At 44.4% G+C, this 15,337-nt stretch overlaps 1 protein-coding gene across 6 annotated transcripts in view; it reads left to right on the plus strand.

The window, feature by feature from the left end:
• Positions 1-15,337, plus strand: part of RFX2 (regulatory factor X2) — a 62,429-nt gene that overhangs the window by 17,129 nt on the left and 29,963 nt on the right. For 2 of the 6 annotated variants that reach the window (XM_049807982.1, XM_049807976.1), the window contains one exon: positions 15,221-15,333. In XM_049807982.1, the coding sequence (XP_049663939.1) occupies positions 15,229-15,333 (105 nt within the window). In that variant the 5' untranslated portion in view covers positions 15,221-15,228. Of the gene's footprint in view, positions 1-15,145; positions 15,334-15,337 lie in introns of those variants that run through there. The other 4 variants (XM_049807977.1, XM_049807978.1, XM_049807975.1 and 1 more) reach the window with 3 other exon arrangements.

The raw sequence follows: 15,337 nt of genomic DNA on the forward strand, positions 1-15,337 counted from the left end.
GCAGGAGCAGTGGGGATGTTTGCATTGCTTCACTCTGGGCACTAAGCTTAAATCAGGATTTTAGACTCTCAGTGCAGGGAGCACAGAGGCAGTTACCTCCAGAGCTTGGCTCAGAGTAGCTGCATCTCCTGGTATACCAAAAATGATTTCTCCAGTCCCTAACGAGGGCACTTAGGGTAGGTGGCTAATGCTGGGTGCTGGAAATTCTATGCACCCCATAGCACCTACGTCGAGAGCATCCTATAGCTAAAGTGGGTATATTCAACCCTTACATGGCTCTAACTCTGTTTCCAGCTTAGTTTAGCCAGCATTAGCTTTTGGGAAAAGAACAGTCTGCTGTGAATTGAGGTTGCTGCCTTTTTGTAAATACGGGGGAAGGAATGAAATAATAGTTAATACCTAATGCATATGAGCAGCAATGCTCCTCAGGTTGCCTAGCAGCCGGTTAGACAAGCAAGAGAATAAAAAGGGCTGTCTGAGTGAATGTGGTTGGAGCTGGTTTCTTGGTTTGCGGGTGGAATCTGACCCATGCAGTCCGTTTTTCTGGGAGGGGGAGGAGATGGTGGAATTTACCACTAATGGATATTTTAGCTCTGTCGGATCATCTCTATCCACTCCCCCACCCCCATCTGTTTTTCCTTTTCAGTTTTTCAAGTGTAACTTGGAAAGCTGTAGCCAAAGGGAGGTGTTAAAGTTTTGTATGGTTTCTGGAGATGGAATGGGCAAAAAATCTCTCAAAAGAGACTTTTTCCTTCTATTTAGGACTGTATCTCTAGCAGCCTGGAGATCATTAGCATTTCACGGCCTCTTCAATATACTGCTCAGCACATGCAGTAAATGCTGTATTGACTGGAAATAGCTCCTGCAGTCACACTTAACGCTTCTAACATTGCTCTCATGCTTGCAAGAAGTGGATGTACATTTCATTTTCTGGAAAGCAAAAGTAGAAAGATACTTGGGGGAAAAAAAAGGGGGGGGTGAGCTGCTATATGATTGCAAATAGACTGCTCCCTCCCCCATAAGGCCAGAAATTCCCAAAAGTATAAGGTTGGATTAAAACCCACTAGGAGATAAAAATAAGGAAGACTGGCTGTTTAAATAGTGACTTTCTGAAATTGGGTGGTTCTTCTTACTTTGTCAGTAAAAGTTGGAAAGCTAGAAAACCTTTTTCTTGCCAGGCATAGCTCTGTGGGAGTAACAGGACTCTAGCAGCTGAAACCCTAAAACCCCCCACTAGCATCCTAACTTGAGATGAGAGGTGTCAGCTCTCAATTTCAATGTGTTTTCCTCATCCCAGCAGTAACTTTTTAGCATATTAAAGCAGGAACGAGAGCACTTAGCAGAAAGGAATGGAATGAGAAGAATCTTGGACTTAATTTGCCCATCTTAAGGAATAAGAATAGTGCCTCTTTCAAGGCAGTTAACCTCTTTTACACTCTGAAATGAGTTGATAGATCTTGGATCGATGCCAGCAAAGATATCGCTTTAGTAATTTTGGTGGAAGGACCAAGGAGCAAGAGGGTCTAGAAAGCGAGTTTTGGCTTGCTTCACAGGCTGGCATAGAGACCAGAGTTATCAAGAAGTTGGTCACATTCATCTATGCTGCTTCTGCTGTCATGGCAGAGATGTTCCTCTTAGCCAGAATTATCTATTAAAGTCCTTTACTTGGCAAAGTGTTGCAATGTTAAAGCATCTTTTAACCATGTTTCACACAGCTTGGAGACTTCAATGCTGAAGTCTACCGTAAGGCAATATGTAGGATGGGCAAGGATACCTTTAAGTAAAGGAGCTTGTTTTGAGTTTACTTTTTTGTGTAATGAGTGCAAATGCTACCAGATCACTTCAAACAGCTGCAAATGGTGCGTATTTTACCCCTTTGCTGGGCAGATTCTTCAAGTTCTGACATTTCTTAATTTTCAGTTGTCATTTTTAAGTTACCAAGCTATGCCGAGCTCTTGGCTGTCTTGCACGAGTGTCTGCTCTCAGTTGAATGCTGCTCTGAACATCACAAGAAAAGCTGCCTCCTTCAAAGTGTTCCTGGGTCTACTGTTCTCATGCAAGAGGCATGCGAATCCCCCTGAGAAGGAGATAAACGCAATCAAATGCTAGAAGACCAAGGAGTAGTTTGGGGGCTGAGGTCAGCAATAGTTTGGGAAAAAAAATAATCCTTAAACAAAGAACAGAATTTTTGAAAGACCTTATTTTAAAAGTGGCCCAGTACTATGACTTTTTATTTTTTCTCTGGCAGATGAGTGATTTCTGCTTTTCATGACATCTGCCTCAGAGACGTGAATGCCTTGCTGCAATTCTGTGGCAGTGCCCACACTTGGAAATCAGCAACTTCAGTGATAAGCTTTATTGTTAATCACTGTGAAGGTGAACTGATGTGATGCCAATGCCTAAGCTTAGATTTAAAAGTTGGAGAGACAAATTCTGCCCAAATTCTGCTCCTATTGAATCTGGGAACCTGTGACAGCAGCATGTGGCCTTAATGATGATTAGCAAGCACAGCAGAACTTTTATGTTTTAGATCATACCACTGCGCCCAGGACAATGATCTGTTTCCATCAGCCCAACAAAAGCCTATCTCTAGTCTTTATTTCCACAGAGAGCAAGCTCTCCCTTAAAATCCTCCGAGCATTTATAAATTTTTGCTTAGGATTAGTTGTCTCAAATGTTAATGTAAAAAAATTACAAATTCGAGAATTTAAATTAGTTCTTCTAGTTCCATTAACATGGGAAAAACATCTTTCTGGTGAGTTACTCCTCTTTGTCAACTTAGAGGACACTCAAAAACCACACAAGTTCTCTCCTGAAAACTGATTTCCCAGCCAGACCACCTTTCCCCAGGCTCAGAGATACCACCAAGAAAAACAAACCTGTTCTAAGTAAGCTAAATCCTGCTTTAGCTTACCTGCTAAATTCTGCTGGGAAACTTCTAGGAATCTACAAATAGGTGGGAAAAAAAAAGAAAAAACCCCAAAGTTGAAAGAGTACTTGCTCAGGGACTTGGGTTTTTGCGGGTAGCTCTGGCCGTGCGATGCTGGTGCCTGTGCAGTGCTTCCCAGGGCAGCGAACTGGGGACATGGGGCTTTGCGTAATGACTAGTTCCTACCGTCTCCAAAAGAGGTTAACTCTTTAATAATAATTTTAAAAACAGAACAAGAAAAAAGAAAAAAAAAAAAAAAAGGTTTTTTTCCCGGACATCTGCTTTGAAGAACACCGTCCAGCCTGTTAATCCATTTATTCAAAAATCACAATTAAAAAAAAAAAAAAAAAAAAAAACAACAAAAAAACCAAACCCCGCAGTCCTCCCCCCCTTCCTCCCCCCTCCCTCCCGGTTACTATAGCAAAGAAATTATTTGTCAGTCCTCCCGGGCTTCTGAAAATACCCGCTGACATATTTAGTGTGCCTCGGCGGCGGCGGCGGCGGCGGGGGGGGGGCGGCGATGTTTGGTTTGGGCAGCGCTCCCCCCGTTGCTTAGCGACGCGCCCTGGACACGCCAGCGGACCGCGTTGCCCATGGCAACCGCTGTTGCTCCCCAAACATCCCCCCCCCGCCGGCTCCAGCATCCTCCTCTTCCTCCTCCCGCACCGCGCTTCTCATGGATCTGCGGGGTGCGGGGGGTCCCCCCTGCCCGCGGAACCCCTCCGAGGACCAAAGTCAACTCCCCCCTCCAAGTTACTTTACGATTCAAAAGAACTTAAATCTTCCCGCTCGGCTCGATAAGAGTTTATGCCCGATCCTGGTCCGTCAGCCCAGCGCTGGAGGATGACGAGTTTTTAGAACGGCAGGTTTTGCCTTGCCCGCTTCAGCGGGTGGATAAACGTAAGTGGGTTTTGGGGGTGTTCTCCGAACCCCGCTCCGGCCAGACTACGTACAGAAGGTTTAGTGGGCCGACAGGGCTGTCGGAAAGCCACCCACTCGTGTCTCCAGGCCAAAAACACTGCCCACAGGAATTTATTGCCTGGGTAACAAGATAGAACTCTGTTAATTCTAGTGCGGTAACAGTCAATTCTCTCTCTTTGGGAGAGTGTGAACTGTTAGAGCCGTGTACAGCTGTTGCAAGCCTTTATTTTCCCCCATTCATCTAGAATACGGTCTGTCCTATTACTGTCCTCACCAAAAATACAGCAGTGCCTTTCTCCGAGTGCAGAATATTCAAATACATATTCCCAAACTGCGTTTCTAGGGCATCTAAAACAGGCTTCTCATTTCTTTGCCTTTCCAGGAAGAATTACATGTCTCTAGGTAGTTTGTGTCTTCTATTTGGGGTCTTGTTTAGTCCTGGAGTCTGCAGTACCACTCACCAATAGCTGTATGAACCTTAAATTTCCACAGGAAAAAAAACCAAGCTCATTCCCCTTCTTCACTGGTAGCAGTGCACTGGTCTGGAAAGCAATCACTTCTGTCCCATTACTTGCTGAAACATGCACTGAATACTGCGATGGAACAGTTGAATAACAACTGTGAGTTTAGTTTTGAGATACCCCCCCCATGCCAGCCTGTGGCTCCGTTGAGCACACTTGCAAATGCACGTAGGCAATGCGGATTTTGAACTTGGGGAGCAGAAGCAGAATCATCAACAAGCAAATCCCAAACTCACGTGAGAAAAGATTGCACATCCCCATGAGGGTGTTTTGGTGTGGCACTGATTTACTTAAGAGATGATGTACTTAAGAAATGATGTACTTCAGCCACCTTAAAAAGGCCACAAAGGTCTTGTGAAACAAGATTCCCTCTGTATAACCAATGCATGCCCTGCTAGCCACTGTGCCCCTGAAGAAGAACTAAAAGACTGATAAGAAGAGAACATTCTGCCCCAGGAGGCACCAAAAACTTGGGTAATTGCTAATAGGCAGGAAGTCAGCCAAAATCTTCGATAACTGGAGGAAAGGTAAAGGTGGCAGGAGGAGATCATGACCGCCGACTCAACTCCAGACCAAAAAGACTTACCCCCCCTTCTCCTTGAGCATATGCTGTAGAATAAAAGAACACCAGACCTTTAATTCGAAGCGGGGAAAACTTCATCTCAGTAGAAACTGTGCTAGTAGGTAAGTAACTACCAATAATAGTTTGGGGGAAGAACTTTAGAAATTAAATATGTGTAACCGAACGGTATAAATTGCTTGCCCATTTAGGCATGGGGGGTGCTAGCTTTGTGGATTACCACCTAGCCCCCATCTTTGCACAAACATGAATTGGGATAAAATACCTCCGCTCTGTGTGTATTGGCGTTTCGCACACCGGGTAAACGACCCCACTTGTGGGACGACAGCACCATCACATAAAGGGTGAGACTCCATTTTCTGTGGCATGCAGGAGCAGAGCCCAGACCTGTGTGGTGGTTCCTCCCCAGTAACACCAGTCCCTGCTCAGGACAATGCTCCCCAGGAGCGTGCAGAGTTAGCACAGCCTGGAAGAGCATCTCGTGCGCAGGCAGCAGGACAGTGGGGTCGGAGCTCATGCAGATGTTTGAGAGGGACAAAGAAACTTGCCCTTAGTACCAGGAGAAGGCAAAGCCTTCTTCCTCCTCCTCCTCCTCCTCCTCCTCCTGCCTGCCCAGGCACTATCTGCCTTTCAGAGGGGAAAAGTGACCACTTCTTGTTTCTCTTCTTGCTCCAGCTCTCCTTTCTAGCTTCTCAAACTCTCCAGTACAAACCCACAGCAACAGTAACGCTCGTGCTCACTTGTTTATCCCCTCATGCCATGTTTCAGTCCACCCCATGGTGGAATCTCTTCTGGAGACCTCCGGAGCACGGACTCAGCTGATGCTGTAAAATCTGGGACAAAGTCGTCTCTTCTCTGAACAGCCACCATTTATGTTTGTGGCTTGTTCTGCTTAACTTTGTTAAGCACCACAATGCTTGTGAATGGTGCTATGTAAATAAATAACAATATACTCGGCTGTGTTGGCAGTGATTGTTTCTGCTGTTCACTGGATAGACGTGATGGAAATGGCTGCTGCTGCTGCCCTACATCAAAATGAAATACTGCAGCAAATCTCCTACTTCACACTTACATTGTCAAAAGGCTGGCTAACCTTAAGACCACTGAAAGGATTGTCTAGTCTAAACAAGTAAAAAGTGAGGGTTGATGAACGTACAGGTTTAAATTAAGCTGATCTCTTGGAATTAATTTAAAATAAGTGACGTATTCCATAGTTTTCTGCCATAGGTCAAGCTATAAAAGCGGGTCTTGCAGAAATGTGGTTGAGTACCAAGGTTTGCAGTTCCTTGTTCCAAAATGAGCCCAATTCAGTTGGGGAAGGATTAGTTGTACACAGGTACCTGGGAGCATGCAGATAGCAGAGCTACGGACCACAGGGGTCGAGTAACCAGATGTTGTGGTTTGGCTGACAATTGAAACTTTAACATTTGTCCTAGAAAGGAACCTTTGAAATGCTTTTGTGCCAGATTTTTGCTTGACATGTTGTATTTCCCCTGTTGAGTCACAGCCCTGGAGAACCTGTACAGTGCACATACTAAAAATATGGGAAAATTATTAATTTGAGCCCTGAACTTGTGCTTGCTTTCACCAGCTAGCACCAATGCATATGTTGCAGCTGGTATCTGAAGGGCCTGGACATGGACTACAGTGTAGTGTATGACTTTTAATTCTTCTTTCCAGATGTGAAAGCTTCCTTGCTGCTCAGCAAATACCAAGATGTCGTTTCTTGGGTAGCATTATTTGCCATCATTGTAGCAAAACTTTTCTGAAGTCAAGATTTAGCTAGCATAGAAACAAGGAGTTTCAAGCACTTGTTGACAGGGTTGTGCTAGGCTAAAAATCTGGAACTTTTTCTTAAGAACAAACAGCTGGGACTCGTGCAGGTAAGTCTGTTGGGAGACTGAGGGTGAAATGCAGCACGGCAGTAAATGGGCTGTAGGCTGGCCCCTGCATTTCTGAGCACCAGAAGGGATGCATTCGGATCTGAAGAAATCCAGTCCTGGCTTTTGACACATGAAGAGTATTCGTATTATTAACCCAAAAAGAAAATAGCACAGGTTTTTGTATGGGAGGGAGGGTCGCAACGTTACTTTGCCCATGTTCAGGTCTGAGATCCATGCACGTGGGATTTGTGCGCAGGCTGCTGCCAGCAACTTTAAACCATCACAGCTTCTGCTATTCAGTCTCAGCTGACTCTTAAGGAAACTCCAAATTATACAGCCAGCACAGATACATTCCTCTCTCTCTTCTGCCTGTCTGAAAGTTACTTTTAAAGAAACAGCAAAGATCAGTGAACTGCTGTTACGCAACAATTACACGTGTGTGTGTGTATATTACTTGACTTGATTCCATGAAATCTAATTAGAGACTGAGTGTATATTTGTATTTCAGTATATTATTAACTTGCTAATAAAAGCCATTTCCAAATTTGTATTTTTCCATGAGGACCAGGTTTCTGAAAAAAACCCAGCTATACTGCCTGCTGCCCTTGAAACGCGTGTTTTGGGTTTATCTGTGTTTCCAGGTAACTAGAGCTCTTAGACAAGCTGCATTTGCTTCTGGTTTAAATTAATTTAACCTAATCAGTGGAAAGCTCTGGTGCCTTCTCTGTTTATAACATTTTGAAGCAATGTAATAAGCAGCCTTTCCAGAATCAGCTTATTATCAAGTTCCTTGTCATGTTTGCTTCCCCCTTCCATCCCCTCCACTTACCACTGCTTATTAAAAGGCTAAAGGTTATGACATGCAGTTCAGGACACTCTTTAGTGCCAGCTCCTGTTCGTCTGGAAGAGCTCGCTTTCAGCTGCGATGGGGATGAGGGCATGTTCACGCTGCTCCGAGTATAGAGATGGCCCAAACCTCTCCCCCATCCTCTGCTGGAAGGGGATGCCGGTTTAGGAGGGGCTGGTTGTGAAAGGCAAATGCTGCTCCAGCCCTCGGGATGCGAACAGGACACAAGCGCTTATTGCTGCTAGTAGGGATGCCGGGCACCATCCCACAATATCCCAGGCTCTGTGTCGCGTGGCTGCAGGCGTTACGGACCGTCCTCGGCGTGGAATGAGGGGTTTTGGTGCGGACGCCAAAGTTTTGATGAGCCAAGACTCCGTCCAGTCCTAACCTGCTCCTGTGATTTCTGGCTCCCTCTGAAAGCCGGAATAGCAGGCTCTTCTTCCAAGGCTTTTACAGCAGTTAAAAACCCAGGAAATAATGTAGGTCTCCTAAGTCAAGCTGGTATCATGATTGCCGGTTGTACAACATTTTAGACAGGGATTAAGTTCAGGTGCTAAGCAGCCAGACTTCCAGATGCTTTGAGCTGCAGCCATTGCTAACAGCCATGTTGGGAGCTTTGTTCTCCGAGCATCCCTTGTACAGTCTGAAGGAAAAGAGAACTCCTAAACGGGGATGCTGGTAGAGCAGGTTCTCTTTGGCTCAGAGCAGGTTCTCTTTGGCTCAGCCATCCAAAAGCAAAGAGTTTCTTTTGGTTTCACGGATAGGTGAGCTGGAATCATGTTTTTCCAAAGAGGGTGCAAAGATGGGCGCATACTTGGCCCTTGGTCTCGGTTCAGAGCCATGTGCTGGCAGGCTGCAAGTGCCTGCTGGTGTGCTCCTCTGGCTTCTGAGTTTTTTGGGCAATGGAAAAAAAAAAATTAGTATTTTCCTGATTGGAATTTCAGGGGAAAGCCTGTTATTTCTTGCAGACATCATGCTTTGGAGAATGCCCAGCGAGGATAAAAGATGCATGTGGAGGCAGGAGGCAAGCTGGGTTTGATACAAGTATTTTCCTTAGTCCTGCTCTAAGGTGGTGTAATTCACTCAGCTGCATTTTCATTCACATCAGATAAAAAAGTTTCTTCTTCCAAAGAACCAAACACTTCCTTTCTGTGCTCTGTTTAAAACACAGCTAATGCCTTTTCAGGGCAAATTATTAAATACAGATGAAGCCAAAAATGTTGAATGAAATGGAAAATATTTAGAGAAGGTTTTCTTTAGTAAAATAAATGTGGCATAGAGTGTGGTGGATAAAGTTGATGGATAGTGTGCATCTGCTAGGAAAGAAAGTCAAAAGCTGCTATTCCCTGCATTCCTTTTATTATTTTCAGTCACTTTTGAGAGCGTTGAGGATTCTCAGTACTGAATCTATTAAATGTAAAAACCATAGTTCCTTCTTCTGTAGTCAGGGGAGAAAATGCCACTTAGAGCCCATATGGAATGTGATGCTTATATGGCATTTTTATTTCTTCTGAATTCAGTTATTGCTGTTCTGGTTTTCCTATTTATCTAAGCTCCAAGCCAACTAAACCTGAATAAAAGTTCCAGAAACCAAATAACTATTTTTATATGTAAGCCTTCTTTTCAAAGTATGCAAAAAATGCACAAAGCCAAACAAAAAAATGGCAAAAACTTGGGTTTGAATTTTGATCCTAGCAGGTCAATGTTATGGATGAGAAATAGTTCATTTTTTTAATTGAACTACAACCTTCCCATTATTCTCAGTAAAATACCAGGTATCAGGAGATTTGTATAAAAAATTCATAGCTGTATCATGAACTTGTATATGGAAATGTGACCGTATGTGATTCCCTGGTTATTTTACCCCCTGGTCAGCCCAAGATCCGTTGAACAGAAAGAAAACTTGGAGCACAAACTGTGCACAGCTGAGCATCCTGGCTGTTGGATATACTAAATCTCATTAATAAAAAAGGCAAGCATAATTATGGCAGGTTCACCTGGAAGAATAAACTTTTTCTGCCTTTATATCTTAATTTGAAATGAAAGTCATGAAGTACATCCTTCAGTCATCAAAAATCTGATTTACCATTGATTGCTGTACTTCAAGGCAGTCATTTTCCTGGTGGATTTTTATGCCCCACATTTAAATCCTCTTTGAGAAGTTTTTACAAATGGCAAACAGAGGGAATTACTTACTTACTCAATAGAGGTAATAACACCCACCAAGGTTTACTGGGAAGCTTAGATATAAGTAGCTGTGAGAAACTTTGTCCCAAAGGTAAAATAATTGACTGTTCACCATAAAAAACGGCAACCAAAAACTCATCAAAGACATTTTCCTTTCCCTCATTTTTGTCCCAGTATTATATTCTATTTCAAAAGGTCTGCCAGAAAAAAAAAAAAAAAAAAGATGTAATAAAGGAATTTAGAAAGTTTAAATAAGATTAAAGGATGACGAGGTAATCTTTGAAAAGCAAATTAAATAAAATAGTTAATGGTATGTTTTGTCTTCAAATGAGCAAGTGATTCACTCAAACAGTAACAATATTAGTATTTTGTAAGCAACACTAATATGATTGTATGATTATTCTGGATTAAAAAAAGGCATTCACTGCTTGTTGGTGTAGTGTAGCTAATCTCTTTTACATTTTCACCTTCAAAAAATAAAGAAATGTAAATACATGACCTAAATACCCCACAAGAGCCAAGGCTGTGCCAGTCCCACCCCAGATTTATGTAAGACAGCTCTTAAAAAATAAAAATGGGGAGGGGGGGAAGCTACATTCACTTCAAATGGTGAAGCATTTTCTTCTAGTATAAAAACACCCACAATTACAACCAAAGCGACCACGGGCCTGAGGAAGGCAGGGACTTAAATCCTCTTTTATTCAAAGTCTTGGAGCCCTTGGGATGGCTGCTGGTGCTCAGCTAGCTGTGTGCCTCCATGTCCCACTGAGTGAGGACCAGAGCACCAAAGAAAAATAAACCAAATATTTCCCTGGGGCGGACTCCCTGCTCTGGCTCTGATCAGCGCAGTTATTAGACGTTTGAGGTCTCGGCATTTAGCTCTGAAACGTTTTTGTTTGAGTGTTCAGGAGCTGATCGTTTATATTAAAACATTCTGTGGAAAAATACTTGCTGTTCCTCCTTATCTCCTGGATGGCAGAGCTCGTGGGCTGCAGCACAGACCGAGCACCCAGGAGCACCCTTCTCACTACGGGGGGCTCTTGCATCAGCCCCCCTCCTTTCCCAAGCTCTTTTTGGGAGCTTGGGGACTGGTGCAGAGGATGCTGCTGCTTTCCCTTCTCGGCACTCGAAGGCGACTCGCAGGAGAAAGCTGTGTGATATTCTTCTGCTGCCCCCTCCTTTTCTCCCCCGTCTCGCTGCAAATTTGAATGTGGAAAATATTTTGAAATGCTTCTCTTATCTCTGTTTTCCCAGCATTTTGGAGCTGGTTTACACAGGAGAGATTAACAAAGGCAAGGCTATTTACATGAAGGCAACGTGGCTTATGAATGAAACGGTGACAACTGGAGTTTTTATCAGCCCTCAAGGCTTGCAATATTACTACTTGTCTTTCTCAAATGCATTCAGACTTTGACAGCCCTCTGAGACCAGTGCTCAAAAAATACCTTACCTAGGGGAGTATTGTGGCTTTTTTAGGAGTGGGAAAATTGAAGCGTGGGGAAGGGGAAGCATCCTGTTCAAGGTCACAGAGCAAGCTGGTGGCAGAACCAGAAATAGCACCCAGAAGTTATTAGTTTTTTCTGTATTTCCTTTCCTGTCACCGCTGTTTGCTTGGATACAGAGATAGCTGTGTGTAAACAGACGGTTTCCAGAGGCAGCAGCCTTGTTATCTGCCTGATTCATTCAGTGATGATGCAACCTGGAATCCAGATTTCTGCAATGCTTTCCACAGTCCTGATGCTGCATGTGACATCACCGGCCACGTTGAACAACCAGACTTTTAAACTTGCCTCTACCTGAAATTCCAATGTCTTAAGTAAGGACCTTCTCACGGCGATTTTATTCCTTATGCAAGGTCAGGTCCCGTCTGCTCATTCCCCTGGCATAATAACTGACTTGTCTTTTTGCTCTTCTTAACCCGGTAAGGAGCCCTGGAGCTGAGAAAGTCAACTGTGGCTGCTCATCCTTTCTGTGACCCACCAGCAGCTTTGTTGACTACTAATTAGCCTCTCAGTGTGTGCAAACTCCCCGGTACCAGGGGGGCTGCCAAGCTGTCAGGCTGTCAGAAGCCACGAGACACCTTTTAATAGCTTCTGTGGGTCACTTCTGCTGCGAGAGAGCTCCAGCGTTCTCCCCCAGACAGGAGTGGGAAGCAAGCACGGCTGGGATCAACCTCTCTTTCTTAGACCAGATCTAAGAGGCAGGCAGCAAATCTTAGATCTTTGCGAAACAGGAGGGTTCGCTTTTGAGCCACTGAGTCTCTGTTAGAAGAGGATGATCAAGAACACTGTAAAACCTGCGTCCCCTGTGGGAGGTGAAAAATGAGATCGAAGGAGAGTAGCGAGTCCTCTCATGGGCATTGGCTTTGGGGACATGGCAGAACTGCCCAAGAGCTGTGCAAGCGGATGGCTGAGCTCCAGCAGCTGATGTTCATTGAGGAGCTACAAGGGTGTTCCTTACTTTGCACACACCGAGAAGAGAGAAGAGGAAGACTTTGGTTGCCACGTTTCCTTTCCTCCTTGAAAGCTGATGCTTTATCCATCCTTTGGAGCCCGGGCTCGGATGCCGGCTCACTTGGTAGCTGTGCTCCCAGGACGTCGCCAAAGCTTTGTAGCACCTTGCGGTGGTTTCTCAGAGTGTAGGAATTCTGTTTACGTTGTCAGCTTTTCATCAGCGCAAATTGATATTAGCAGATGGTGCACATGTATCTGTCTCTCCAATTCTCAGGAAGCACAGGATGGCTTTAATGGGAAATTCTTCTTTATCCAGGATGTTTCACTGATAAACAAAACAATAAGAAGTCTTGTATGTGTGCCTTGACGGTCTAGTACTTCTGTGTCTGTCTACCTTGTCTGGAAGTACCAGCTGCAGATTTCATCGGAGTCTTTGTGTCTGGCTTGGTTGTCATCATTAACAGAGCCTGCATTTTGTAACAAATCGGAAAATAATGTTGATAATTTATTTTGGCAGCAGACAATTCATCTTCTACCCTGCCTGCCTCTCTCTGCTCTCTTTTGGTCACTGAGGGAAAACAAAAGACAAAATTTATCAGCAGAGATGAGTAGGTGGTAATTTTGAGAGAGCATCTCTTCTGAGTGTCCTTTTCTGATTATAACTACACTTGAAAAGAGACCTGAAATGCCAAGATCTGACCCTGCCAGAATCATTCTCATATAGATCATTAAAATATATTTGGCAACTTAACCGCCTTTCTTCTGCAACCTCACCATGCTATATTTTTCCACTCGCAAAACCCTAGAAAGCCAGGAACTGGAGCCCTGGGCACAAACGATAGACGATAAAACACTCTTGCAAAAGTTAGGAGAACATGTATGCTAAAAGTGACCCCTCTCTTCTGCCTGAGCATCTTCACGTGAGCTTTATAAACCTTGCCTCCTTTGCCAACAGTGCTGGCCAAATGTTTAGTTGCAAATAATTTGGGGCTGAAACAGGCGGGAGGCTATTTCGTTAATTTACTGCAAGAATTATTCTTTTCATGATCGCACAGCGCTATTGCAACTGGTATCTTCTCACGAAGAGGTTTTGGCTAAAAACTATGCAGAGGCAGTGATGGGGAGAAGCAGGTGCTGCCTTTATATAGTGGAGCTGCAAGGAATGGGGTTGTGCACGTCTGCTACAGGCAGACTTGAGGGCTACAAAGGGCTCCGGATGGTGATAAATAGTGACTAAATTTCTTTGCCTTGTTTCTGGCCTGTTAAATTAAGCTGGTAGCTGTATTTGGAGCAGTGACTATGTGGGTTCTGTATCTACTTTTTCTCCTGGGTGCGAGAAAGATGATGTGAAAGAGAAAATTGCATGCAAGCTGTGGGGTTTCGGGGAAGTCAGGAGAGTAATTGTTATAATTTGCTAATGGGTAGCATGGGACTATGGCGTCAGCACTGACTGGAAAAAAGTCTTAAAAACCTGTTTTGTGAAGAATCTAAATATTTGGGGTTTTTTTCGGTGGCTGAAGGCAAATAAACAGGTAACTTTTGTAACTTCACCTCCCCCTTGTGTTTCTTTTTACCGCAAAGAGCTATCAAACGAGCAGGGTGCACTGTCTCTCGGTTTCTCATTTTTCCTTTTGCCTCTTAAATTGTACAAAGTTGAGGAAAAAGTTTAAATATTGGATGGAGAAGGGAAATAAAACAGAATAGATTTCATGCCGTTATTTGGAGGCTACGTTACACTCAGCAGCAAGGCTGAGAAAGAAATGACACTGCTCAAAATATGGATGTTTCTGAATCTTTTGAAGTGACAGCAGAAAACCTCCTAAAATAGTTTTTTAAACAGGGACTTTCACAAGAAACCGAGAAAAAAAGGCTCCCCCACCTCTCCATATTACATCAAAAAACCCCAAATGACATTATTTGCTCTCGGGAAGCACCACCGCAGCAACCCTTGGTGTCCCTCAGGCAACTGGGCTTTAACATGTCCCGTGTCCCGTGGAGGATGGACACGGGGTGCCGGGGCAGTGCCATGAGGGAACGAGGAGATCCAGGGGATGGAGAACCTGTGCTGCAGGGCAGGCGCTCAGCCCTGCTCTCGTCCCATCTCTCCATCCCCAGGACATTCCTGTGTGGCCCTTGGGATGCTTCCCAAGGTGGCTGAGCAATGCTGGTTGAGTGCCGGGACCGGGGCACCCGAGTGACTTGAAGATGCTGAGGGCTTCAACTCCGTAGGGCTGCAGCGTAGGAGCAGGACCGGAGGGTGATGGCGTGTCTGTGTTTGGGGACCTTGGTGAGGCTGATGGGATTTTGGGGCAAGGGCATGGGTGGAAGGATGGAGGTGTTCTTTGTGGGGGTGGTTTGGGAGTTTTAAAATGATGGTGAATCACTGTTCTGCTATTCATGTTTGATTATCGGTTGTGATTATAAACCCGAATTGACCACCCCACTTTCCAAATGAAAGCATTACCTAAGCTCCAGGCGTGTACTTAGATTTGATTAATTTTTTTTTTTTGCAGTAGTTAAACATGATAAGGCAGAGGGGGAGAAAAAATTATTTTTAAAATATGTTCTTACTCTTCCAGATCTGAAGTTATCCTCACTATGACACAATAATTTTCCAATGCTACTTTTCGGTTATATTTAGAAGAGCATTTTCTGTTCCTTCCCTCTCCTTTCTGTGGAACAATTGTGCAACTTTCTTTTTTCTTAATATAATACTGTATTAAAATTAGCTCCAAGACTAAAAAGAGTCCTCTGTGTAGGAAGGTAGCTACCTTCCTTCCTAGCACTTCCCCTGGATCTTCCACTGGGATTTTGTTCCTTTTAGGCACGGGTTCCTCGGGCGTTTGCTGCGGTGTACAGCTGTGCTTTCCCTGGCTGATCTCCTCTCTGCTCTCCCCAGCAGTGAGCATGCAGAGTTCAGAGGGTGGATCAGACTCAGCAGCTTCTGTGGCACTTCACACTTCTGCATCAGCCCAAGCTCCGGTAGTGCAGCCAGTGCCAGCGTCTCAGCAGGTAA

The sequence above is a fragment of the Accipiter gentilis genome, chromosome 8 (genome assembly GCF_929443795.1).
Source record: "Accipiter gentilis chromosome 8, bAccGen1.1, whole genome shotgun sequence".
NCBI lineage: Eukaryota > Metazoa > Chordata > Aves > Accipitriformes > Accipitridae > Astur > Astur gentilis.